Here is a 27,613-nt window from a genome sequence, read left to right on the forward strand (position 1 = left end):
TAGAGTAATGGAATTTGCTAGATAACATTAACAGGCCTGTTGGTCCAGAGCAGCATGTGGGTACAGGGAAATCAATGCCACTTTGTTCTCTATAACAGTGTGTCTTCCCATGGGGTTAAATTCAAACTGTCCTATCTGCAATACCCAAATTATAGGATGAGATAGCTCTGAAGTATTGCTGGCAGCTACTTGAAAGTAGAGAGAGAGGGAAAAATGAGAAGTGTGGGAAAAAAATATTCATTTTAGATCTCCAGGTAGTACAAGGGTAGCACTGATTGATGTATTACTCCTAGAATATTATTACTGACAGAAATAGATACCTCTGTGCTGGAGGCATCCTCTTCCCTTTCTCAGAAAACAGGCAATAAAACCTATCTAGTTGGCATGGTGGCAAGTAATGCAAAAGCATCCATTACAGGCATGGAGCTGGACTGGGATTTTCAATGCTGCTCAGATTCTGGCCTAATCCTTTGCCCAGTCATGGACTACAGTGGGAAACAATTAGTCTGGCCACTGCTTTTGAAAGTTAAGCACATTTTTTTTTCTGTTCTGATATGGCATTTGATTAAATCAGGCACTAGGGAGCTGTGTAATGAAAGCAGTGACATTGTTCTACCTTCCCAGCAGTTTTGTAGTCTGCATGCTTAGTGGTGTGAAGAGCAATTTTTGGGAGGAATGAATGGTTGGCTATTGAGCTACTATGAGAAAACCTCCCCTAAATAAGATTTATGGTCATTTTTCTCTCAGTGCAACTTCTGATGAGGAAGGGATGGAAAAGTGTCATTACAGAGAGGAAGAATATTATGGCTAAAAATGAAGAGATATTAAAGTGCTAATAAAGCATACAGATAGCACTTAAAGCCTTTTACTTTAATTAGGAAACTGATATGCCTCGGCTCGTCCCAGAAGAAAGTTTAATTCGGGTCCTGAATTTGGCAAAGGACCCTGTTCGAGTCACAATCCAAGACCGGGACCTGTTTCAGCAGCCTGTGGAAGCTTTTCAGGTAAGCATAAATGTGCAGGTGGTAAGGCCTGACTTGCCTCCCACTGAAGAAAGGTTGGGCTTTTTTCCCAGGCGTTTGCTAATAAAGACCATGGGTGCTATAGCTTGTTCACTTCCAATGCCTTAGAAGTGCATGGGAAGAGCTTATTATCACCTCTGTTCATGAAACAGAAGTGGACAGTCTGGAGACATGTTTCTATGGCAGAGGAGGAAATGGCTAACTACATGGACATGTAATTAGAAACAAAGGTTAATTGTCTTAAGGAGAATGTGTAGAGATGTTCAGCTCACATCTCTCAGTTCTCAGACCAGGTATTGCAGAGGTGTTCACCTGCAAAGGAAAAAAGAAATGGGGAGACAATTAAGTGGTCATGGGCACTGTGTCATTTCCTATTTCAGATTCCAGATTGTGTTACAGGCCTGGCTAATTTGGGACTAATGGCAGCAGTCCATTGGCCACCAGCAGCTTGTCATGTTTTAGATGTGGTCCCATGGGGTAGAGCAGGGCCGTGGGAAAGGGTAGCTGTGTGGGCAGAAGGTGTTCTCTCTCTTATGGGTTGCATCCTGCAAGAGAACATACTCTAAACTCTGTCTTGACCAGCCCAAAACCTATGGATGAGCATAGGTCCTTTGCTGTAGAAGACAGCTCTGACTGTTAACCTTTCTTTACGAGCTCCCTTGAAGAGAGGATAGGGTTACACTTGATGGGAAGAGCGAGATCCTTTCTCATCTGAAAAAAGTGTAACAATATTTTTTTGTTTGTTTGTTTTGTTTTTTTTACAGAACCCAGCTGAGTACTCAAAATTAATATTGAATGGAGAGCAACAGAGCCTTCGCTTCACCCTGCAACATCAAGGATTGTCTCTTGTTTTTAACCACACTGTGAAGGAAAAATCAGTATACAGCTTAGTTGTTTTTGAGGCAGAAGGAAGCCTATCAAGCCACTTAGTGAGTGTGGGAGTGAAGTGTAAATACAGTATTAATTCAATGGCTGTGATGATACAATGGGGTAATAGGCTCATTAATTCATTTACTCAGTGCAATGTCTGTCTGATTGCTCTCAGATGCTCTAAGCCTGACTTCATAGCTAGCGGCACTGGATCTGTGCACTTTTCTGCTGGCTGATTAATAGAGGTGTTATGGCATCTGAGAGATTCTGGGCACACTTTAATCCAGTGAATGCTGCACTGGGAGAGCAGAGTCATGCCTGCTAGGCAGCAGAGCTTGAGAAAGCTGAGGAAACAGAGAGCCAGAGATTTTCCCCAAAGATGGTTCTATAAAGCAAAGATGTTAAAGAGGCTCTGGGGCTGGGCACTGAATAGAAGCATCAGAGGAACGATTCTGGGTTTAGTTATTGCAAGTGTTTAGTGAAAATGCACAGAAGGCCCATTTGTTTTGCTGAACAGAATAAATGATTAAGCTTGTCTCAGACTGCAGCAGAGCTGGCTGTGTTTGGACTTTTGTGTATTGCTGCAACAGAGAAAGGCATATGGGATGAAAAGGGATGGATTCTGATATCTTTGCTGTATAGTCTTATTCAAAGAATCTGTCTTAAAATGAATGGGGTTATTATATACTGTGGCTGGTTTGTAAATGCCATAAGAATCAGTCCTCATGCTAAAATAGCAATTGTCTTTGCAGTTCCTCAGGCTCCTACCTTGCATGGCTACCTTGCTAAGCACTCAATATATAGTAGAAATCACTTAACTGCTTTTAAAAATGAGGAGTTTTAAGAATCTGGGGTTTTTTCCTGACATTGTTTTATTGTTTGAGGGTTTTTTTCTGCTTTATGGTGTAGACCCTGGGGCTCATTTTCACACAGTTTTGTCACATTTCCCTGTGACCCTGATGAATGTGTGCTGTTAACTTAAGAAATGAATACTTGTACAGTGATTTCCACACAGTCCTTAAGAACTGAAAGCCTGGCTCGAGCAAACAGGCTGGAGCAAAGCAATCTCTGAGCTTCAGTACATCTCTGTGCTCCTTAGAGATCTAGCCTGTGCTTGAATTAATACCCACTGGGCCACAGGCAGGTTTCCCACGTGCTGTGGTGTGATGCTATTGACCTGTCATTCTCAGCTATAGATAAGTAGTTGTGAAAGACAGCATCTTAAAGCAGGCAATGCCTGTGTTGCTGGGCTTGCCCTGGGATAGCCATGACACATGTTGGCCTCCCTCACTGCTGAGTTTGACCCCTTCACTCAGGTGGGGTTGTTTCCCTGGAAGAATCCAATCTGAAATTGGTTTCTTTTCCTTTGTGGGCTCTTGAGTAGGCAGGAAATGAATTTGAGAGCTCTAGGGATCATCAATGAAAGCAAGTAATAATTTGGCTGGCCTGTCTGCAACAAACTAGAGTGTTAATCCCCTTGTGTCTCCCATGGAAAAAAATGATGGTGTCATTTATTATTTATTGCTCTGATAGTTGTTACTCACTGTGGCTATTTATTATTTAGGGCATACTTTTTATGATTTGTGGGTCAGCACATCACACTGAAGTATAACAGACATTTTATAGGTGTACTGAAATTCTGGCTCCTTGGACTCAAAAGCTGAGGGTTCAACACCAGAAAGAAAGTGTGGAGAAAGGGCTGCAAAAATTTAAGAGAAAGTTTCTGAGGGTAGGTTGAGTCCCTTTTGGCTTGCCTGGGTTCCATCTGTGGGGAGTGCAAATTGAAGTTTCCCTTCCAGGTGAAGCCTACATGGCACCAACTACAGATTTCTACCAGCCAAGAACCTTGTTCTGTATTCTTTTTGTGACGTACAATCTTCAGGGCAGAGCTATGATTTTATTGTCTTTTTTTTTTGTCAGCATTGTACACCAAATAGGCCCTCCTCAAATGAATGTAGATTGTATTAAGTGTTGAACTGTGATCTCCAGGAGATGCACTCTCCCTCCCCAGTGTGCCCCACCAGGTGGATATTTCAGGGATATGTCTGCAGAGACTGAGTGCAAACAAACTCGATGCATTTTGGTTTCTCCTGCTCTCTCTGCCAGCACCATACAACAGTTTTATCCCTTGGGTATTGAGGGTCAGGGAAAATAGGTAACACATGATGATCAAACTAGCAACCGAGAGGTTCCTCTTGGCCTTAGGTTTCTGTCAAGTGGAAGAATTAGAATAAGAATTAACCAGGTTGGAAAAGACCTTTGAGATCATCAAGCCCAACCTATCTTCCAACATTATATCAAGAATCAAGGTCTGAGAGTTAAGCGGTTGCAGGTTTTGTAAGAGTAAGGCATTAATGTTTAATTGCAAATAGTAATTGAAAGAGACTAATGTGGGTAATGCTCTCTTCAGATCTGCTTCTTTGGAAGGGTGTTTCATGCCTCAGAGTGACTGCCTGAAAATCTGTAGCCTTTGTTACACAGGACATGAGAAAAAGCCCTATGATCTCATCTTAAGCCCTTGGTGGAGCTAAAATTTTGCCATTGGCTTCATTGTAGAAGGACTTTACTCCTGTGGCCTGATGCAAAGCTTATCATAGAATCATTAAGGCTGGAAAAGACCTTTATGATCATCAAGTTCAACCATAACCCAACTACCATGACCACTAAACTATATTCTGAAGTGCCATGTTTACATGTTTGATGAACACCTCTAGGGATGGTGACTTCACCACCTCCCTGGGCAGCCTGTTGCAATGCCTCACCACTGTCTCAGTAAAGAAGTTTTTCCTAGTGCCAAATCTAAACCTGCCCTGGCACAACTTAAACCCTTTTCCTCTCATCCTATTGCTAGTTACTGTGATAGTCCAGTTGATTTCCATGGGCTGTGCAAGATGTGTAAGGCCACAAACACCAATATTTTCTGCTGCATGTTATTACAAGGCAGTATTAATAAATATGTTTGCCTTTATTTTCTTCTTCTTCTTTCTTCTTCTTCTTTCTTTTTCCTTCCTCTCTTTAGATTACTGACTTGGAAGCAAAGCCAGAAAATGGTTTGGCAGCTGTTAGGTAAGAATAGCTTTTTTTTCCTGAGGATTTGGAGATGGAGGGGTGAGGGAAGCTGCTTTTGTCTAATGCAAACTGTGTGTAACGTAACCCAGATGTTCTCAGGTTGGAATCTAGTCCACACTTCTCATTCAAGGCTTGGGTGTCATCTGCAGAGGCTTGACAGCATGTCACCTCCTACACTTACCATGCAGATCTGAGTGTTATTGCTGCTTACTGGGCTAAGATGGCAACATAAAAGATCTCCCTTGGAAGAGTGGTAACTTCATCTCACTGTATCCCACCTTTTTAGGAAAGAAAGGGAAGAAACAATCTGGAAACCAGCTGTTGCTGGTTGTTGTCCTCTGGAAACTGACTATCCTTTATCATTTGTCTCACCCAGCTTCATGAACTAAACTGCATACAGAAATGATTTTACATCCTTGTAAACAATTCAGCTGGGCATTGGGCTCTGCTTAACCAGCTTAGTCTGCTTTCCTAATTTCTCCGCGTTGAGTCCTTGTGCCAAGATGCTAACTCACTGAGGTGCCAGTTATCTCCTGCATCACATCACCAGACCCGTGCAAGGCTACCGAGGTGCAGAAGAAGCAGATTTGCCAAGAAAAGAGCATTCCAGCTGGACTTTCTGAAGGATTTGGGCAAGCTGCAATTAAAAGAAAGAAAAACAGAAAAGAAACACCAATGCCCCCCCAAATTACACAAACAAATAAAACCCCCAAAACAAAACACAAAAAAAACCCCAACGACCAGGAAAAAAAGAAAAAGACTATTCAGCTCACCTGTCTGAAAGCCTGTGTTGACAGAGCAGAAGAGCAGTATCTTCAGAAGCCTTCAGTGACGGCTGCTACTGACTAGATACCCCTTTGGAATCTTCGTTACTACCTGCAGTTAGGAATGGTTTATATTTCCCAGAGAACTGTTCTCTACAAAATCCCCAAACTTGCCCTTCAACAATTTGTGAAGAGGTTTCCCTGGAAAGAAACTATTTTTCCACTGAAAATTTACTTTTCTTAAGCACTTGAGTATCTTCAAGGAACTCACCCCCACTTTAACAACTGAGGACTGAAGTATTTTAAAACATGGTCAGATCAAATAAAAAGTATTTGGGCTTACCAACCATTTCTGACTTATCAAAAGGAAGCAGTCTTTTGTACATGAAAAAGCATATAAACATTGGGTGAAAAATAGCCAAACCTGAACACTCCCATAAATGTTTTGGTTTCAATGAATATATCTTATTTTGCTGGAAAACCCTTTCCCATTGGTAGAAACTTCTCATAAAGTATGACAGCATGGCACACATGCTCATCAAGACACTCAGCTTTACAGTGTCCTGTAGCATGCTGTGGCTCTGTCCTCTCAAAGAGCCACAGAACTATCTTTGAAGGTCTCTGAGAAGGCATTGCGTGGAAGTCCTAAACCCACAAAGAGTAAGGGTTGCTTTGCACAGGAGAGAGAGTAAGAGGGTAAAATTACACAGCAGGGAAAAGTGATCTTATATTGAAAAACTGAGCAATGAATCAGGCAAATATTTTGGTAGCTTACAGGAGATGCTGTCATAACCTTATGGAGTTACAGTATGCTTTGGGAGAGAGAATGCACTTCTAAAGTGTATGATATTATGCTTCTCTTGCCCTGTCTGACAAGCCAATGAAATATGCTTCCTTTGCAGATTCATTAATGGTTTGAGCCAAGATGTTAACCTCACCGTTGACAGCAAACAATTCATTGCTGTTCAGAAGAACTACAGTGCTTCTCAGTACTTGCTTCTAGAGAGGGACAAGTAAGTTTCCCTTGTGGTTCTGAAGCTCCTTGCTGAGGCCTTTCTTTGCCTACAGTGAGGCTTTTCTCAGTTGAATAACGAAACCTTCATTGCTGTTGTCTTGGTGTTTGTTTGTGGGCATGGATGTTTGGGAAGAAGCAGAATTGTTTGCTCCATACAGAGCAGGTGCTCCAGCCCACTCATGTGTCTGCAGAAGCACCGTGCATTTAGTTCACAAAATGTCCAAGACAAAGGGCAGGAGATCTGTATCTCTGATTTGCAGTAATATGCAGTTGAATAGACTCTGCTTCCAAACAGTGTCTGGGACAGCTCCTTTCCTATGGCTGTTATTGCTTTGGTAAGATAAAATCAGCAGGGATGAAGCCTGGAAACTCTACTCCCGTGACATGAGTATAATAACATCCTAATTGAGGCTATAATCTGAGTCCCGCAGGCAGGTAGGGGGAATCTTGGAAACCCAAAATGCCTTTTGAAGAAGCCCAGATGCAGCACTTAAACTTTCTCTGAGCTCTTGTTCACATTATGTGGAGGCCTGGAGGGAAGAGACTGTTCCTGTACATCTGCCAGCAGACTAAGGTGGGACATGATGAAGTCCTCTCTGCCATTTAATGTCTGCTCTGTTTTGATATTCTCTCAGGCCAATTCATAGTCCATGCTACATAGTGTTGGTATGTGTGCTGGTAACATCAGGTAGCATTACATGGCTTTGCAGGCTTGGGCTTGTTAGACAGGGGTTCCATATGGCCAGGATTTGGTAGCATTGAAGCTGGCTCTTATAGGGTATTTCTGGCTTTTGCAATGTTTCCAAACAAGCTTCGTAGCATTTCTCTGCATCAGCTCCATCCAAAATATTTATTGCTGCAATTTAGTAGGATGCAGCAGGCGTTGTGGCAATGCTGCTGAGCCTCTGTGCCATCTCACCCAAAATCAGAAGAGCAAATATCTAGGCTAATTTGCTTTACTGAAAGGAAACACAGTGGCTTGTGAATGCATATCTCAGATTTCTTGAAGGCTGCTTTAGCCTGGCTGACTTACCTGGCCAACTTACCTGGCCCACAGTTCCTGGTGGAGTGGAGAAATGTTTGGAAGGAAAATAAACCTGAGAGAGGAAAAAAACCTCCCAAAGGAACACTGTGAAGGAAGAAGCAGAAACCATTTAAACATGTTAGTGGTAGCCCAGGTCATTAGTCAGTGCCTAAGTGTTTATGGAAGGAAAAGATGGCAAGAACTCTTGTGGTTGACAAAAAATGTTACGGCTGCTTTATGTCATACATCCTCCACATTGCAGTGGCATGTTTGATAGCTCTCCTTTGTGCTCTTTGTCTGTGAGACTAACTGGGAAATACTGTACTTCCTCATTATATCTAGGTATAATAATGGAAAATGCATAACTGAAATAGGAGAATTCACCCTGGAGCTAGGGCTGCTCGACTTTGGCGCCTCATACACCATTGTGATAACTAACGTAAGTGTCCCTATGACAGTAACGAGTTCCTTTTTTGCTAGTCTCCAGCAGTGCCTTTTGTTCCTGTGTTTGACTTCCACTGCCTTTCTCCACCCTGCAAGACCTGGGCAGTCCATTATATGAGGGCTAGGAGAAGGTTTTGGCACTTTCATAAGCAAGTTGAGTGGGTACTCATTCTACTTTACATTCTAATCTTGTCTGATCTCATGGGTTAAAGAAGAACATATTTTTCTCAATGGAAATTCTCCATGGAAAATCATGTGACATGGTTTGTGCTGATCTCATGCCATCCTTGTTCAGTTAACATTGACCCAGTGTGCTACAATGAGTTATTACAGTCTGCTTTAAAATACTGTCCCTGGTGGTACCTCACACCTGGGAAAACTTTACAGGACTAAAAGGCTGTGTCCTCACATTTAACTACTGATCTAAAGGCTAATCTTCCAAGACTTGTGGATTATGCATGGAAGGAAGAGGGACAAACTGTTGAGTGAGGAGGTTGGTGAGATCGTGCATCTGTTTTTCCTCCCCTCACTGTCTGTACAGCTCATTTGGAGCCAGTGTAAAGTCAAGGCATGATTTCCTGAACAACCTAGCCCTGATGGAGTGTGAGCACTGCTGAGAGGGTGGATTCTTTTCCTTGCCTGCCAGCCTCTTAGGCATGCTGCTTCAACTGTGGTCCAGCTGGCAAGAGCCACGGAGATGAACGTGATCAGCTTAGTTCCCATTTTAACCTTTCCGCTGTACAGGCACACAGACAAACCAGGTCTGACAGGACACTGCTAAGCTGTCCTCTGGGACTTTGACTACTCTGTTGTGATGAGCAGAGCAAAGTGCTGTCAGCTACTACCTGGCAGTAACATCTCCCTGTTGGGCAATTAATGGAAGCTGTTCATGTCTGTGGAGTCCAAATACATTGGGGGGAAAAAAAATGTTGCTGCAAAGCACCTGGCTTTTTTGTTTTTTGACTAACTCCAGTAGCTGGCATGGGATGCACAGTCCTGGAGGGAATGGGTAGATGCTGCTGTCTGGGAGTGCAGGGATTTACATACATATAACATATGCACGTTTGAAGTGATGTTGGCTAGAGCCTTCCTCCATGGCTGCAACCCTCTTTCACCAGGTGAGAAACCAAGGAGAGAAGTTGCATGAAGAATATTACACTAAGAATATTGCTTCAGAGCCTCTGAGGCGGTCAGGACCAGTAGAGGTAGATGTCACTGTAGGCAAGGATTCAGTTTTTTGGTCCAGTCTACAGAAGTCTCTCCTGTAGCCATGGCTGCTAGGGGGTGGTTCTGTCTCTCAGCTCCTCAGCACTTCAGAACGCTGTGCTAGTTCTTTAATCTTTTTGACTCTGTTTTTCCATCTCTCTCCCTGTAGTTTCCTTCTTCTCTAGAGAGTTACTTTGCTCCAGGCCAAAATATTTTTTAATTACTGCAGTGATTTGTACTGAGCTCTGCTTCTCTGCCAGGAGTGCTATATAGAATAACCAAGAATGCAATGCATTAGTCTGCTAATGTAACTGAATTGTGATACCTAAATCATGAGGGTGCTGCCTTCTTCCCAGCCTTCCTCAATGTGCAGTTATAGTATGGTGCTTGTGACAGTTCTTTATGGGCTACAGAGGAATGCACAGAGCTATCCTCTCACCCCTTTTAGCCTGCTAAAATACATTCTCTTGATTTGCCTCCCTGCATTGTGACTAAGTACATCTCATAACCATCACTTGTATTTTCCCAAGTACTCTGCTTAACTACAGAGTTTTCTGCCTGAAGTAATTTTGGCCTAATGTTTTCCTGGCTCTTAGTCAAACCTCTTTCTGCCCCTAAGTCTGTGTGCATCAGAAGGAGTATTAATTATACCTGCAAAAGCAAACAAGAAGAATGGAGTGCAGCTACCATAACAATCTGGGTACATCTGATATGGGGCAGTATCTGCTATTCTTGGTGTTCCTGAGCTGGATTTGTTTTAGTGTCCCCATTACAGTAGGGGAGTTGTGCTGATGAAATGGGAATGGTGGCCACCTGGCTGCAATGAGCTCTTAGTCTCTTGTCCTCTTCTGGCCTTGGGAAAAACAGCAGGTCACAGGCTTTCCCTAAGTACTACATAGGCTTTTCCCAACCTCACTACAGAAGGCACCTTGTTGGTTTTCAGTCACTCCTGCAACTTCTGCAGCACATGAATGAACTGGGATGCTTCCATCTTGCCACCTCTGCCCTCTGCAGCAGGAATCAGTCTACACCCAGTGAGGTTGGAAATGACAGGGGTCAGACCCAGAGTTTTGTTTCCAGGGCAGAGCTTTGCGTCCACCTTTACTTGAAACTTCATTTTGGTAAAGCTTTTGGAGAGCAGGCTAAGAAGGATCTGATCTTTGAACAGCTAATCAGTGTGCCTTTTTTTATTTCTTTTCTTGCTAGATTTCTGGAGGTGCTGTTAAGACATGGAAATCAGAAGACATCAAAGCCAACAACGTCCATATGGCTTGGCAGTTACCACAGTACTTATTAATATCTGCTGGGGAGGTGATGTTCTCCATTACAGGTCTGGCCTTCTCCTATTCTCAGGTACTCAAAGATTAAACTTTAGATTGGTCTTACAATTAGACTTCAGGATTTACTCCTGCATCTGCCATTGACTTGTAATACATCCTCTGGCATGATGCTTACTGACAGTGATATCTGTGGTTCAGCTACAAGTAGGATTATAACCCATTTTACTGGATGCCCTCAGGCTAACTTAATTCATGCTCTGAAAATACCTATTCTCACTCACACTCAGGAAACTCCTTTTGTGGTAAATCTGAGAACACAGAACAGAAATGGATAGAAATTTATTTTAATGTGAAAGCTTTGAACACTAGTTGTTCTTTCAGTGAAATACTTTGTGTCAGCTATTTTTCAGTGAAAAAATGGCAAAGATGTCTCAAGGACTTCAGGGTGGCACTGGGGGGTTAGAACCTGCTTTAAATGGAGAAATTGCAGGGGTCTAAGCCTATGTGAGTCTGTAACAAGAGAGCAAAGGGTAACAAGTGTGCAAGGGATGATTTGATTGTTGCCTGGGGAGGTTTATGAGAAAAGGGGACTGAGACACTATAAGACCAAAAACCCAAAGCTACTCAGATTTATCCTTAGAGTAAAATACAAATGTTTATTAATGACAGCTATTAATACAGTGGGATGATCTGTCATGGGATGTGGAAAATTTGTCATCAGCAGCACAGTCAACATCAGTATCCAGTCTCTTTTCCAAAGGTGAACATCTACATGTTACCAGACACCAAGCTGCAGGGCTTGTTTTGTGGCTTCATGAACTTCCTGATTGTACAATTTCACAGGGTGCAGGTTGGAGATGATCAGGGTCCAGCTCTGCAACAACAGTATCTCTTTCTTTGTGTCCTCCTGGAGGACGTGTTTTGAAAGCTCCTTATATGCAGCTGTTGAAACTAACCACAGAGGAGACTCTGTGAAAAGGAAATGCCACCATCTCCTATGCTGAGCTCAGTGACACCTGCACTGGGCAGGACATCACAGGGTGAACCAGGGCAGAAGGGCACAGAGTGATACCCACTGACCAGGCCCTTCTCCTCTTTGCAGTCTCCAGCCAGCATGAAGTCGGTGCTGCAGGCAGGCTGGCTGCTCACAGTGGCTGTTGGGAATACCCTTGTGCTCGTTGTTGCACAGGCTGCACCAATGGCACAGGTATGGTTCAGCTCTTAAAACGGAAGTAATGTTTTAAAACAGGCCTGGAGGATGCTTCTGGATGTCCATGTTCTGGAGGAACAGCTTCTCTGCACAGCCCCAGGCTCCTGCCAAATGATTAATGGCATCCCGCACTGAGCTGCCTCCCAGACAGGGCTCTGCGTTACCCCTCACAGGGTTGCCCTCAGGAGCACTGGTGCTCCCTGAGCCTGCCACTGGCAGTAAATAATAGTAACCTGCAGTGTGGCAATGTTGCTGGAGCTCTGCTCTGGGCAAGTGGGCTGCATTTGGACCTGGAGCCTGGGCACGATGCCAACCATGTGTTGCAGTTGCCTACCGTAAGCAGCTTGCCTTCATCCAGCTAGCCCAGTAGGCAGGCAGCCTAGTTTGGGACTCCATCAGAGCCAGCTGCCTGTGGCACCCCTGAGATGTTGGCCTTGCAAAGGAAGGTTGTGGTGCAGTTTTTTAATTCAGGCTGTCAGGCTCCTGGGATGATGGCATGAAGGTGTGAAATGGGGCTTTTCTTTTTTCCTGGCCAACATAAAACTGCCTCTTCTAAAGGCATCTTGGAGGCAAAAAGCCCGGGCAGGTATGTCCCAGTCAGGACAGGTTTAGAAGGAAAGTAGCCCAATCTAACTGTTTTGTTTCAAGATATGTCACATATCATAATTACATTATGTGTATCTGAGCTTACCAGAAGGCAGGATGAGAAAGTTTCTATCTTGTGACCAAGCTTGGAATCTAAAAAGTAATTTTCACCCCAAATGTTAAAAAAAAAATGCTTGGAACTGCAGAGAAAGCCTTTGGACTGAGAGTCTGGGGTCCCCTGACCTGCTGTTCTTTTTTCTTTCCTAGTGGGCTGAATTTGTCTTGTTCACTGTTCTCCTCTTTGCTGTGTGCATTATTTTCTCCATCATGGGATATTTCTATGTCAGTGTGGATCCAGAGGACCTAGAAGAAAAGGAAGAGAAGAGAGAGACCTCAAGCAGAGGAAACATGATTAGTCTTGTTACTCAAAAAACAAAGCTCTAACACATGGGTTGGGATTTTTGTTTTGTTTTTAACTCAGTAGATGGGAGAGGAAAAAAAAGGCTGGGGACAATGTTATATTTCATAGCATGGCAGTCTTTATTACTCAAAATATAGCCACCTTCTAAATGGGACCACATAGCCCTTTATAAAAACAATGGGGGTCCTGAAATCAGGGCAAAACTCCTTGGGAAAGCTCCTCTGGTATTAAAAGCCCTTATAAGTAAATACAGTGTAATTTTAATCCTGCCCCTTTTTTTAAGCATAGAATGGTTTGCCATGATTTTGTTTTATACATACACTTGGGGCAGCAGGGATAAAGAGTGGAAGGAATGCCATATGACAGCAAAATCTGGAGGTGTTGGGATAAAAGAATGAAAACTCAGTATTGGAATTAGGGAAGAATAGATGTTACCCGCAGAAGAAGTTTTAATGCTGTCATCAAAGACTGCAAGTGTGGCACACAATCCCAAAGGATTTCATCATGTAACTCTCCTTATGAGTATTTTTACCCTGTTATTACATGTTATGAACTGTCCTGATTTATGATGTTCACCTCTGGGCTTGGAAGTAATAATGGGGAATTAAATTCTGCAGACTAAATTATTCCCCAAACACTAGTGAAGAAGCTATCCATGCTACCAGCTCTCTGCTACCCATTTTTCCCTAGGAGTTTTTAGCAACTGATGATATTCTTTGATTAGACATGATTAGAGAATTAGTTTGTGCTTTCTTATTTCAGAAATCCAGGCAGCTATTTGCCATCTTCCTATATATTAAGCCTTTATTGGGCATTTCCTTTTACAGCACCTGCCACTGCAAGTTAGGATCTGTATGATTTCTTATCTCATGCTTCAGTTGTTCCCCACCGGGAGACGTGTTGCAGCAGTTTCCATAACATTCTGGGCATCCTGCAGTGGGTTAAACAAGGATGCACTTCATCATTTTTTTGAGACTAGTAGAGGAGAGCATGACATAGGAGGTGTTTGTTGTTGTTGTTTTCCTCTCTGATTTTGTGTCTCTCTACCAAACTTTGGATATAGCTATTTCCTTGGCCTTGTGATACAACTGTCTGATTTTGCTCATTTGTGTGAAGCTGTGCTTTCATGTTCTACATAGAAGTAATTCAACTATTGCTTATCTAGTAAAACTCCTGAGAGAGTCCCTGCCTTCCTCTGTCGCTCCAAGGCTGCAGTTTTAACAGGTATGGCCTCATTTACAACAGTGGTGTCAATAACACCTTCAGGTTTACAGAGAATGGATTTTAAATGAAGCTTTCCTCTTGCATTTTGGCATTGGGTTCCCTGATGTTTTGATTCAGGAGGTCATGGAATGCATATTTAATTTCATTGCTTTTAGTGACAGTGATAGGAGATATGCTTAGCTTGACACCTTTGCTACTTTAATGTGCTGTCTTGTGGGTGTGTCTTCTTGAGTAAGACTGAGAACCCCCCACTTTTTGGTTTATAACTGGACGACTCACAGCCTCAGATTGTTTGCTTTGCTTCCTGTCATAAATGGTCATGAACTTCCACCACTAGATCTGCCTAAGCTCCTGCCTGCTGTGAAACAGCATCTGGGTCTTGTGCCAGGGGGCAACCATGGTCTCAGATAAATGGCAGCAGGCTTTGGGTGTACACACAGAAACACTTAATGTGGTTCAGTCCATGCAGAACCCTTTATTAAGCTGTGGTGGCTGGATCCAGGCAGCTGAACCCTATGACTCAGTGGGAAACGAAGGGCATTGAAAACCCTCTATTAGGTTATCTGACCTGCACCTCAGAAGCCAAGTGAGGATTATTCCCTCTGCTCCTTTCTGGTATTGTTCTCCTGCTGTGATTATTTGTGTGGGTTCTTTCTCCTCTAGGCATTGTTGTTTTCCTAATCCTGTTTTATGATACACTGCAAATAAGCTCAGAGGCTGCTGAATCATTCTGCTATGATGCTGTTTGACTGGCTTCCAATTTGAAGCACTAATAGAAAGCATTTCTTCCTCCCTCCCCCCAACCAAAACAAAAATCCCCAAACTGAAGGAATGGACAGGCTCCAATAGCACTGAGCAAACACAATTTAGAATTATTGGAGCATTTAATTTTTTATAATCCTTGAATTTGGAAGTGTGTTGGGGTTCGAAGGCATATGTGGTGAAGAGACAATTGAACATTATTGAGCACTTTCCTTGGGAAGCACTTGGTACATTGCAACTCAGAGTGGCATGAGGGAAAGCAAGGTGTCCAGAGGACATGATTTTTAAGACTACATATGCTCAAGACCCTCTTGACTTTGTTTTATTTCCTCACTGGCGGCACTACCAGAAACTGTCACACACTCTGAGCTTAATTTAAAGGAATCATTCCAAACTCATAAAAGATACATTTAGGATGTCATCTGTATCTGCTTTTTAGACTCCTGGTGCCAAAATTGCCCCTTTCCAAACATCTCCGTGTTCCAAACCATCACCATAATGCTGGGGGGAGAAAAATTGCAATTCACAACTCACAGTTGGGAAGGTTATGAACAGGAAGGCAGTGCTATAAATAAAGTGCTAACATGAGGCTGGGGGCTGCTCCTGCAGCCCTTCCGGGGAATCGCTTGCCTGAAGGCTCTGTTCGCATTTCTCTTCCAGCTGACACAGTTCCTTCTTCCCACCTGCTCGTCATCACCTATTGGAAGCTTTGTCCTCCTCCAGTCTTGCTGTTGGGTTGTTGGTATGATCGTTCCCCACCGTTTCAGCTGCGCTTGTAAAGCTTTGCTAATTGGACCCATTTATTTGAAATGCACCAGCAGTTTGGAGGGATTTCCACTGGGCATGCTGACAACAAGCCAGGAGCAGGCTGGGGGCTGTGATGAAAAGCTGCCCCTGCTGTAGCAGGTGGCAAAATCACACAGTCAGCATGGCGCTTCCCCAGTTCTAGAGCCACACTCTCTCCACGGAGCCCTTTCACGGCTTTCAGATGGGCTCAAGACTAGACTGAAGATCCAAGTCCTGGTTCTGTAGGCTGTTGAGGTCTTTGAGTTTTGATTTGGTATGGCCAGCTCAGAGATGAGATCATGCACAGCTCTTTACATGCACTTGTAGAATAATATTCCTTATTGTTCCCAATTCTTTGGCTTAGGATCGGAGGGAGAACCAATACTAATAATAGTGTGTGTAAAGCTATGTAAACCTCTAGAGAAAAACAGCAGCCTGCTGCCTCTCCAGCTTTGACTGTCACTGAAGGGAATGTCAGCTCTTGATGGAGTTTGCCCTGGAGCAGATCAGGGAAAACTCACACCCACTGTTTTGGAGGCTGACCTACAGAAATGAGCATGTCCAGCTAAGGCACAGTAATGAGCTGGTGGGGATCTGTAGGTGTGCTGCTGCAGAAGCCTCCCTGAAAGCTGCAGGAGCTTGGCTTCACTGAGAAGTATGTGTATTGTACCTGACTTCTGATGCTTTCTGATAAAGATTTTTCGTGCAGCAAATTTTCTTTCAGTTGCCCTGGCTGTTACTCAACAATTTTTTTCTCCTTAGCAGGTTCTAAGTGTGGCCAGTGTTATTTCCAGCTTTGCATGAGAAAAGCATAAAAATAAGATTTCAAACTCAGCAAAACAACTTCTTGTCTGTGGGTTCCTTAAATTCACCTCTTCTTTCTGAGGCAATCAAATGCCTTTAAGTAGCAAACTGCTCTGTGCAGCTCGAGGGGCTTGCATCTCTTTCCCCACTCTCCCTTTCCCTACAGCCCTACAGAGTTTTGGAGGATTCCAGAAGATGATCCCTGGGAATGCTGCATGAGACTGGCTCAGATTCAGCTGATGTGTACTGTGGAAAGCTCAGATGATTAAACAGTTGGATGACTTCAGACTTTTCAGGAAAGTGCTCTCCCAACTAGTGCTGAAAGGCCATCAGAGGCCCGTCAGAGGAGCCATGGCTCATAACTGCTTCATTGATCCAGAGTGTTGCAAAAAACAACTTACAGATCTGCATCAGTGGGTCTGCAGTGGGAGGAGGAGACTGATGGTGATGTCCTCACCGTTCATGGTAGCCAGCATCTTGGCTTTCCCTTGGGACAGAAAAAACAGCTGAAGGTGTATTGCAGATGGGAGTAGCACAGGAGGGAGAGGTGCAGGTGGTTAACAGGCAGTTTTAGCCAGGGGTCATGCACAAAATAATCATCTCTTCTATGTTGACTTTCTTTGCTTAGTTACACAAAACACTTTCTAGCACCACCAGGTTAAACCTGGGAGTGTAGCTCCATGGCAAATATAACAGCTGCTGAATTTTGGACGGTACCAGACTACACATTTTAGTTCCTCTACATTTGTTATTGTGATGTCATTCTAAATCAGCTTTTAAGAGATGCTTCTGGTTCCAGATGTTGATATATCTGACCAGGGTTATGCATGCTGATAGGTGGATTTACACTAGTCTTTCATATTAACATGAGTGATAAACCTGCAATGTACAAGTAGAAGTTGTGGGGTCTTTGATTCCCCCAGCAGTTTGGAAAAAACCTAAGTCCCCAGTGAAGCTGGCTAAGTATGAATGTTGCTTCTTTGTGAGAGGTGCCCATGTGCTTTGTAAAGCAGAGACCCTCACACACCTCTGAAAAGTGCTTCCCAGAAGGACAAAAATGAGAGACACTCTTAAATATTTTGCCTTGGGAAGGGTTCATGCTGGGTTACAGAAACTGTATGAAGAAAAATAATTGCTTTGCTTAAAATCCCTCTTTCCTCACCATCTCAGCTGCTCAACAAGGAATGAAACAAGTTGTTTCTTACTGAACTTTGAATCAAGGAGATGCTGCATCTTCTCTAAGTCTTTCCATGCTGTTTTACCAGGAGACCAACATTAACCAGACCAGCCATACTTCAGGGTCCCACTTGTAGCTGATCAACTCTGACCTGTTCATTTTTAATGAAGTTTTGCCAATTATGGTTCAGGGCTTTCAGAACTGATCCAACTGTAGGCCAAAAGGAAGGACCTGAGATAATTATAATCAAAAAGATAAATAACAAAACTCTCAAAAAACAGCTAAAAGGTGGTTTAGTGCTTAACAAAATTTTAATATCACAGTATCACCAAGGTTGGGAGAGACCTCAAAGATCATCAAGTCCAACCTACCACCCAAAACCTCATGACTAGACCATGGCAATATGCTGACAGAAAGTAAAAACCTAAACCAGAATGTGACAATTCAGTTGGAGCAGTGAGGACCTGCAGTTGGAATCCAGCAATGTGGCAACTGGCAGCCAAGCTGAAGATGTAAAAATCAAGCAAACATCAATCTTCAGATTACTTTTTGCCGTTGCATATGCTGTTCATTCTGCTTGCCCTGTCCTGTTCAATCTCCCCATGTGTGTAAGGAAAGGAAGCTGAACTGAATTTTGGAAGATGCATACCCTACCCAAGATACAGCTTGGTTTTCCTCTTGTGCAGGCTCCCAAGTTAGCTTCAAATGACTCCCTTTGAATCATAGAATCAATAAGGTTGCAAAAGACCTCAAAGATCATCAAGTACAACTTGTCACCCAAGACCTCATGACTACAAAACCATGGCTCCAAGTGCCACATCCAATCCCCTCTTGAACACTTCAGGGATGGTGACTCCACCACCTCCCTGGGTAGCACATTCCAATGGCTAACAACTCTCCCTGTGAAGAACTTTCTCCTCACTTCCAGCCTAAACTTTCCCTGGTGCAGGTTGAGACTATGTCCTCTAGCAGTGTAGTAGTCAGCCCCCTCAGTCCCACTTCCCTGTCTGGAAGGCACTCAGACTTCTCAATGATTTTACCAACCCTCAGTACCTTGCTTATTCCTCCTCTCATACAGCTTCTCTGCTGCCAGCAGCAGCATGTCTTGGGGATTGTTCTGGGTAATGTCCACTTTCCCTGCAGCCAGGAAAGCTTCTCACCCATGGGATTAACCGTGGTGACAGGTTGGACTTGATGATCCTCAAGGTCTCTTCCAACCTTAGTGATACTGTGATATTTGGGCAGTAATCATACAGAGCCAAATACCTGGTTGATGACAGGGCACCTGTCCTGGTTTCCTTTGACTCTGGCTCGTTGTCACAGCCTTGTATGGCTGAATCAGTTCAGAAGCACTGGGTAACCCAGTGTCCCAGTGTGCACCTCCAATCTATCCTCTTCCCAGTTAGCTGCATACAGTCCGGTTTTCTATTGTACCATGCCAAGCTTCAAGGACTTCTAGACCAAAGTAATACTGTTACCAGCCATGAGGGGTCCATTTGCACTGTCTGTGGCCCTAGCCTGTTTTACCTGGCCTTGGTTATGCACTGTTTATGGTCATACAGCTCCTTCCAGCCTCCCACTTGCAAAGCCTTCCCCTGTCAGTCAGTTTGCAAATCTTTCCCTTGTGAAGTAGTTGGACAAAGCTGCTCAGGTTGTATTCATCACAGCACTAGTGTGTGGTCAGTGGGCTGCATCTGCAACCAAAGATCTCCCATCAGTGTGGGCATGGCAGCTGGGGAAATGGGGCCAGTTCCTCTGCCAGCAGTGCCAGCACTGCTTGACCAGGACATTTTAAAAGCCGGTGTCCACGTTTTGCTGGGACACCTGTGTTTTTAGTGTGGTACTGCCAAACTTGTGAATCTGCTGGGCAAGGAGCAGCAAGCTGTGTGCCTAGGTAGAGCTGTTCCTCCTGACATAGTGATCTGTGCCAGCACTGCTTGGCCATGGTGGAGCACTTTCCACTCCTTTTTCATCTACTTGTGCAGCCCCAGTGACCATTTCTCAAGTAACTGCCAACTCCCAGACCTTGCTGTGTTATGCACCCACCCATAAGGAAAGTTTCTTCAAGTCTTGGTGAATTTGGTTGCTTTGAGGTCTGACCATACCTAGATCTACTTGGAGCCTTTGATTGGGCTCTTTCTTTGTTTAAATTGTGCTATAAAAGCTCTCCAAGTAGGCTTTCACACTGTCCTCACCAAAGCCAGAAAGCTCTCAAAGGTACTGTGCCAATGTGGATTTTTCCTGCCCAGTTTAGAGGTCACACAGGCCAGCAGGGATTCAGCAGGTGCCAGGAGCTGCTGTTTTTCAAGAAGGTGACCCAATGTGAGTCACAGCAACTCCCCACATGTGTGGCTGTGCAGTCCAGCTCTGACTGTACTCTGAGCTCAGCAGAGGCCAGCAGATGCTTGGATGCCTCTACAGAGGCTGCAGGTCCCAGCACTGACCAGCCTGTGTGTCATTCATGGTTTGTCAGTGCCAGCCTTGCTTCCTGATGCTTATACAGTCCAAAATCTGCAGAGCAAAGAGAGGGAAGTTTCCCTTTTTCACAGAGTGTATTTAATTTACTTTTCCCCTGTCCTCATCCAGCCAGTGTCATTAGCTGCCCTGTTATTTCAGGACTGCCCAAGGGAGCTTCTGCAGTCCCCCCGTCTTATCACTCCCTTGCAGTAAGGGAGGACTGGGGCACACCCACTCTGCCTACCCAGAGAATTATGGAATTGTTTCAGCTGGAAAAGATCTCTGAGATTATCAAGTCCAACTGTCAACCTAAGGCCATCATAGCCATTAAACCATGTCCCTAAGTTCTGTGCCCACATGTTTTCCAAACACCTCTAGAGACAGTGACTCCACCATCTCCCTGGACAGCCTATTCCCGTACCTGGCCATAAAGAAATTTGTCCTAATATCCAATGTAAACCTCCCCTGGTACACTTTCAAGCCATTTCCTTGTTCTACAGCTGATATTAGGGAGAAGAGACTGACCCCCACCTCACTACAACCACCCTTCAATTAGTTGTAGAGAGCAATAAGGTCTTTCCTCAGCCTTCTGCAGACTAAACAATCCCAGTTTCCTCATCCACTCCTCATAATGCTTGTTCTCTAGACCATTCACCAGCTTGGTTGCCCTTCTATCTTCAAATTCAGGTCCTTCACTCCTCTCTCATCAGACCCACTGACATGCTTTTAACCAGCTAGTCTGTTTGTGGGGATTAGCCATTTTAGGTAATATCTGCATTTCACCCTTTGCTGTCTGCTGGCTGTGGCTTTCCTTTTGGAGCCAATGTTACTGTTTTTCTTTCCTTTCTTCCCCCAGAGGCTGTCCTCAGCAGCTGCACTCTCTGTATAAAGTAGATGGCCTTGCCTGTTTGCAGGCAGATCACCCATCCATTTTCTACTAAAACTTTGATAGTGCCATGAAGAATTCCTTTGTGCTAGCAGTGACAATATTGCCCTACCGGAGCACTGACATCCCTACTGGAGTAGTTCTTTGGTCCTTCTTTGCACTACCCTTTTGTGCATGCTGCTTAAAACCAAAGGGCTCCTGTTCTATTTCTCATAGCCCACAGCACTTCTCAAGCTCCTGTAGTGCAGACTCTGAGTTCCCTCTTCTGTTTGAGCAGAAAACTATTGAAAGCCATCGAGTACTTCAGAAACAGCTGGGGTTTGTCTAGTAAAACTCTTTTATTTTTCTCTTTTTGCATATTTGACTGTGTTCACTTACAGCTATGAAGTAAAACACTGCTCCAGTCTTCTCCTGCTGATCCTCACTTTTCTGAAGAAGGTTGGGCTTTTAGCTTTTCCATGAAAACCTTCTCTTCAGTGCCTTTAGTTCTAATGCTGTTCGCTGTTCATCGTTCCCTTGAAGCCAGACATTTGGCCTCCTTCCTCTGGGTTTTTGCTTTTGTCTGGTCAGCATTTCTTAGCTGTCATCACTCCTGTCACACCCCCTTGGGCCTCCTGACCTCCTGGAAAGGAGCAAGGAATAGAATAGAATAGAATAGAGTAGAGTAGAGTAGAATAGAATAGACCAGACCAGACCAGGTTGGAAGAGACCTTCAAGATCATCGTGTCCAATCTATTATCCAACACCACCTAATCAACTAAACCATGCAACCAAGCACCCTATCAAGTCTCCTCCTGAACACCTCCAGTGACGGTGACTCCACCACCTCCTCAGGCAGCCCATTCCAATGGTCAATCACTCTCTCTGTGTAAAACTTCCTCCTAACCTCTGGCCTAAACCTCCCCTGGCGCAGCCTGAGACTGTGTCCTCTTGTTCTGGTAATAAATAGAATAATAAACCAGGTTGGAAGAGACCTTCAAGATCATCGTGTCCAACCCATCAACCAATCCAACCCACCTAAACAACTAAACCATGGCACCAAGCACCCCATCAAGTCTCCTCCTGAACACCTCCAATGATGGTGACTCCACCACCTCCCCAGGCAGCCCATTCCAATGGGCAATCACTCCCTCTGTATAGAACTTCTTCCTAACATCCAACCTAAACCTTCTCTGGCACAGCCTGAGACTGTGTCCTCTTGTTCTGGTACTGGCTGCCTGGTCATTCTAAAAGATGCACCTATGTCAAACCGGCTCAACTCTGAAAGTTTTTCATCCCCTTTACAGCTTGTTAGAGGAATAGCAAATCATTAGAGTGGACTTTGACCACTCCTGTCTCCATCAAAGATGGGGATTAAATTATGTCTCTTTGATAAACCGATCTGATGGGCCAATTTGGATTGCACATGTGGTATTATGAACCTCATGGGACTTATGATGAAAAGGCATGAGAGAATGCAATTATTTAGAGAGCTACTGTGAGATTGCTGTAACTCACTAGACACTTCTTTGTCAGAACAAAAGAAAAGCCCAGTTCTGCAGGGTGGCAGGCTGCTTATGGCAAGTGTCTGTGAGCCTCTAATTGCTGAGGAAGGTGAGAATCATGTTTGTCACCTACAGGTTTTGACATGTCCAGTAACACTGAGATGCAGGGCCAGGAGTGTCACTCTGGCCATTTCTGTCCCCAAGGCACTTGCTCCAGTAGTGAAACCTTTCACACAGGTGGCTTCTTCATCTCCTCCTAACAGTTGTTTTGGGTTTTCACTCCCATAAATTACAGTTCTCTTTGCAGCAAGGCAGAGCTCAGCTGGGCTTCTTTGCTGGATGCTAATCAAATCCTGGCATTTACAGGGAGCTCAGTGTGATCTAGGCTGACTCCCTGCATCAAATCCTCGAGCCTGGGGCTGGATCCTGACCCAGTAGGAAAAGTTCTGTTAGCTTAGGCACTACATCAAACCCTGGAGATGAGAAATGTCTGACTGGACACAAAATACCATTTTGGCTGTTTTTTTCCCTCTCAGGTTACTGAGCCAGAGCTGGATGGCATCTGTAATTATAGTAAGGCTATTCTTCTCTCGTTTCTTCTCTTTTTTTTTTTGAAGGAACATCCATGCTGCATTTTAATTACAACATTTAGAATAGCTTGAGCTCAAATTGATCTTGTTTTTCAGCCAGGAAGCTTGTTTTTCATTTATTATAATAACAAATGTGCCATTGATAATAGTTTAGGTGCAGTACAGCAAAGCTTTGTGTTATGCATCAGCTCTGGAGGGGCAAAATTTTCTTATTATCCATTATTGATATGACAGTTTGCAAATATTTAACAAACAAATTACCAAGCTTCCCTTGTTCCCCTCTTAGTTTGCAATCTCAGTCTTTTTGACAGCTGAATTTAGGATTAATGATGATCTTGTTTAAGATGATTGTTTGCTAGCAAGTTTATTCTCTGGACCTACAAGTGCAGTAGGAAGACCAGCACTGGTGCTTTGAATTAAATCTCCTCTTTGAAGCAATATTTTTTGCTTTATTCCATCCAATTTGCCTAAGAAGAAATCAGATTTGCCTGGTAAAGTGCTTAGACCTGTTACTAATTCCTTAGTTTATGTAGTCATTTTAAATACAGACGTTTAACATGAAGGGCTGGCGAAAGGAGCTGAGCTTGCTGGGTCTATTCAGATTGTAAGTGCTTTAAGAGATAGGTCCTCTCTGAGCATGAGCATGGGAGCAAGGAGACCACTTTGAGCCTCTGTAGAAAAGAGAGGTCATAGAATGGTTTAGGTTGGAAGGGACCTTAAAGATCATTTAGTACCAAGCCCCCTGCTGTGGGCTGGGACATCTTCCACTACACCAGGTTGCTCAAGGCTGTGCTCAGTTTGGTCTTGAATACCTCCATGGAGGGGGCACCCACAACTTACCTGGGCAACCTTTGCAAGTGTCTCACCACTGTCACTGTAAAGAATTTCTTCTTAATATCTAGCCTAAATTTCCCCTCTGGGTACCGGACCATCTGGGTACCGGAAAGTCTCCATAAGGTCTCCCTGGAACCTTCTTTTCTTGAGGCTGAACAACCTCGACTCCTGCAGCCTGTCCCCATACAGAAGGTTCTCCATCCTCCTAATAATTTTTATGGCCCTCCTCTGGATCCAGAATTACATGCTGGATTTGCTCCCCAGAAGAGCTCTGGAGGCAGCACTGGGAAACATCCAGTCCAGCTTCTTTTCTGCCTACTCCAGGTCTGAGCACAGCATAAAGGGTACAGAAAGTGCTGAAGCATCAACATCTGCCAGGAAAGATTGTTTCTGGTGTAGATGTCTTCAGGTGAAGCAAGGGAAAATGATTCAGCCCATGGGAAAGCCTTATGCACCCCCAGGGGAACCAGGAGCATCTTCTGGAGAAAAACACAGCTCCAGAAAGCATGAAGCATCCCTGGGCTCAGGGCCATTTCTGCCCTGTGGTTTCTGACTGTGGGCTTTGCACACACAATACATGAATTCACTAGTGTGTGTGAGCTGGACTTTGGAGATGAGAGGTGAATTTTTTCTCAAGTAAAATCATCTTTTGTTAGCAGAAAAGCCATGAGCTGAGTTCCCCACGGAAATAGTGTTTGAAAATCACAGACATTAAAAGATAACACTTTTGAGGGGTTTTGTTTGGTTGTTTCTTTGTTTTTAGTTGGGGGTTATTTTTGTTTGCCTTTTGGGTTTGGAAAGCTGGATGCTACACATAAATCTCCCCACAATTGATCTGGCCACAGATTTTTTTTTGGTTTAATGCAAGAAAATCTGAGACTCCTTAAAAAAGGAGACCACAGGAGTTCTGAAATACTAAATGTCACACCAGCAAAAATGACTGGAGTTGGCAACTCTGAGTGTAGTGTATCACGTTGGTCTTAAGCAAAAATAAGCCAAATCAAACAAGACTTAATTGAACAGAATAAAAGCAGGCAAGCAGCACAGCTTGGCTTGGAATAATGTGTTAATAGAGAGTGTTTCTTCATTACTTTTTGTTTGATAAGCATTAAAAACACAGATTCATGCCAATTACAGTTTGTCTGTGCCCTCTGCTAATAGCCCGTTCCCTTTTGCAATGCAAACACTCATTACTCACTTCCTTTGGAACTAGTGATGGCCAGCATGAAGCAGCAGGGAGAGGAGCACAGCTGTCCATTTCAGCATGTCTGAACGTGTGTTTTCAATCCTGGAATAATCCCCACTATATGGGCATCTTAGTCTGGTATTTAAGCCTTCATCTGAGTTCTTTTTAAGGCTTGCTTAACACTTTTCCACTTGATTGACACAGTATCAGTCACAGCAATATGCCAGCTATGATGTTCCCCTTAATAACTACAGAGAAGCTGAGTGGCTTGGGGCCCTGATCTGAGAATGGGCATTTTCTCTGTGATTGACAGAAGGGATTTGCTGACCAACAACACCTGGAGGGTGTACAGGGCAGCAGAAAGAAAATGCTCTTCATTCAGTCCCCAAGCATTTCCAAGCTTGGGAATATGGCTATCAATGTGGTCATATCTACAGCTTTCTTCTGCTGTTGGGGATTAAGGCTTTGAGAAAAAAACAGCCCTAAAAGCCATGTTCATGAAGTGCAGCTACCAGCTGGACACACCAAGGGTAAAGTGGTTCCATTTGCCTGCTTTGCTTCCACCAACTGCCATGTATTACAAATCAAATGAGCCATAAGGAACCAAACTATTAAGCTGCTTTTTCATGATCATTAATTATGAAGATGCCATCACTCATGTTTGTAATCCATGAACTGTCCTGTGATAACTGATTTATTTTATTTAGTTGAATGAATTGTGATGGTGAGTGCTAACAGTGTTGGCAAGGGGTTCCTGCAGGGACCCAGTCCTGAAGGTCTGACCTGGCAACCCCCCCTTTTTGTGACATGAAGCCAGTGCAGTGACCTTGCACATACAGATTTATGCTTCCCCATCCTTTTGGCCACCCTGCCCAGTCTCTGTGAAAAGCCCAGCCTAAATGTGTTGTGCTGAGACAGTCTAGTGTGTCCTGCTTAGATGGTCTGGCAGGAGAAGAAATGGCAAGTATTTGATACCCTGGCAGTTAGTTTAAGGAGAATTTTTCAGGCCAAGAGAGTGTGACCCCAAAGACTTTCTCTGGCACATTGAACACCCCAAAACTTTTCTGATATCCAAGAGTCTGGTTACTAGTTCACCCCCTCCTACTCTACCATATCTGTTGTGTTTATTCTCCATGTGTAAGCACAGTGAGCGGGGCTTTTATACACCAGGGCAAAGGCAGCATATATGGGGCAGACCCCATGCTTCTTCAGGCCTCCCCAGTTCATCCTGCTGGCATTTGGCCCTCCTCGGACATGTCTGACCTTTCCTGTTGCTGGGAAGGGCAGCAAAAAGGGTCAGAAGAGGAAAAACTCTCCATAGTTATTCATCCTATCAGGATCACTTCTTGCCTAGGTTGGCCATGGTCTGGAGACTGTTATCAGTGCGACTTGCTACCAGAGCATCTGGGACAGTCTTGCACTATTTTCTCTTGTCACTGCTTTCCAGACAGATGTCTTCCAGCTGGTCGGTCTCCTCAGATGTGCACATGAGTCCATGCATGTGATTGGATCACTGATGGATGCTCTGCAGCCATCTGGATGTAGGGAAGAAATGACAAATCCCACCCCCCCAAACACCTTCCATGAGATATTGATGAATGAGATCTTTATTGGCTGCTGGGCTAATTAAATAGAAGTTGCATCAGCTTCTAGCTGACAGGCTGTAATTGCTCCTGAGCAGATTTTGAGAGGACTAGATGAATAGGAAAATAAAAGGGAAGACTATGGATTGGATCCAAAGATGTATCTGGCTGCATTGTATTTCAGACAAGCTGGGAGTTTGTGCTGCCTTTCCCTGGGGAGCAGAGAAAGGACAGGGGACTCCTGTGCTGTGAGAACGCCCAGGCAAGTGCTACCAAAAGCCAAAATTAATGCAGATAGAAGGTAGAAAATAGTGTCCTGGTTTTAGATAAGTTCTCAAGCCTTTTCTTTCTCCCAGTCTCTAACTTTGGCCTCAAGCAGCCAGTACCCAAGTACCCATTGCTCTGTGCTCCTGTTTCCCATCTGTCACGCAGGACTCACAATGCCTGCTGCCAAGGGCTGAACCTTCTTGCATGCTCTGGCTCCACATGAATCCCTGAGCCTGAGAGGCTTTTTTCTCCTGTTGCCTTGAAGTTCAAAGATTGCAAAAGGAGTGTCAGGTTCTCAGAAACCCCCCAGCTGGACCCAGCCCTATACAGCCCTGCTGAGGGCTTAGGAGAAGGATGCTCCCCTCAAGCTCAGGGGTATTTGGACATTGAGCCTGGCCTTTCATAGTACGTGGTCCTTTGAAGACAGGAAGTGTTGCATGTGTGTGACACTGTGTGCTAGTTGCCAGCATGGGATGCAAAACTATTTAAGCCCCTTGTTGCCATTCCCCCATGAGGGAGCATGGCTGGGGTCTAATTTCGTCTCTCTACCAGGCTTCTCTCTAAACCTCCAAGAGGGAAATGTGAATGGTTCAACAGGAGAATCACCAACAGCAGAAGTGTCTGGGTACCCAAGTTTCAAGTTTGTCCAGGACCAGCAGAGGT

General features: G+C 44.2%; 1 protein-coding gene across 6 annotated transcripts in view; it reads left to right on the top strand.

Annotated features, from left to right (window-relative positions):
* SLC15A2 (solute carrier family 15 member 2) overlaps window positions 1-27,613 on the top strand; it is an 85,093-nt gene that overhangs the window by 42,448 nt on the left and 15,032 nt on the right. For 5 of the 6 annotated variants that reach the window (XM_068138988.1, XM_068138989.1, XM_068138990.1 and 2 more), the window contains 8 exons: window positions 879-1,004; window positions 1,787-1,951; window positions 4,912-4,958; window positions 6,628-6,738; window positions 8,107-8,203; window positions 10,621-10,767; window positions 11,797-11,901; window positions 12,757-14,092. In XM_068138988.1, the coding sequence (XP_067995089.1) occupies window positions 879-1,004; window positions 1,787-1,951; window positions 4,912-4,958; window positions 6,628-6,738; window positions 8,107-8,203; window positions 10,621-10,767; window positions 11,797-11,901; window positions 12,757-12,933 (975 nt within the window). In that variant the 3' untranslated portion in view covers window positions 12,934-14,092. Of the gene's footprint in view, window positions 1-878; window positions 1,005-1,786; window positions 1,952-4,911; window positions 4,959-6,627; window positions 6,739-8,106; window positions 8,204-10,620; window positions 10,768-11,796; window positions 11,902-12,756; window positions 14,093-27,613 lie in introns of those variants that run through there. The other variant, XM_068138992.1, reaches the window with a different exon arrangement.

This window comes from Melanerpes formicivorus, unplaced genomic scaffold, assembly GCF_026170545.1.
Source record: "Melanerpes formicivorus ecotype bairdi unplaced genomic scaffold, bMelFor1.0.p_v2 SCAF_5, whole genome shotgun sequence".
Taxonomy (NCBI): Eukaryota; Metazoa; Chordata; class Aves; order Piciformes; family Picidae; genus Melanerpes; species Melanerpes formicivorus.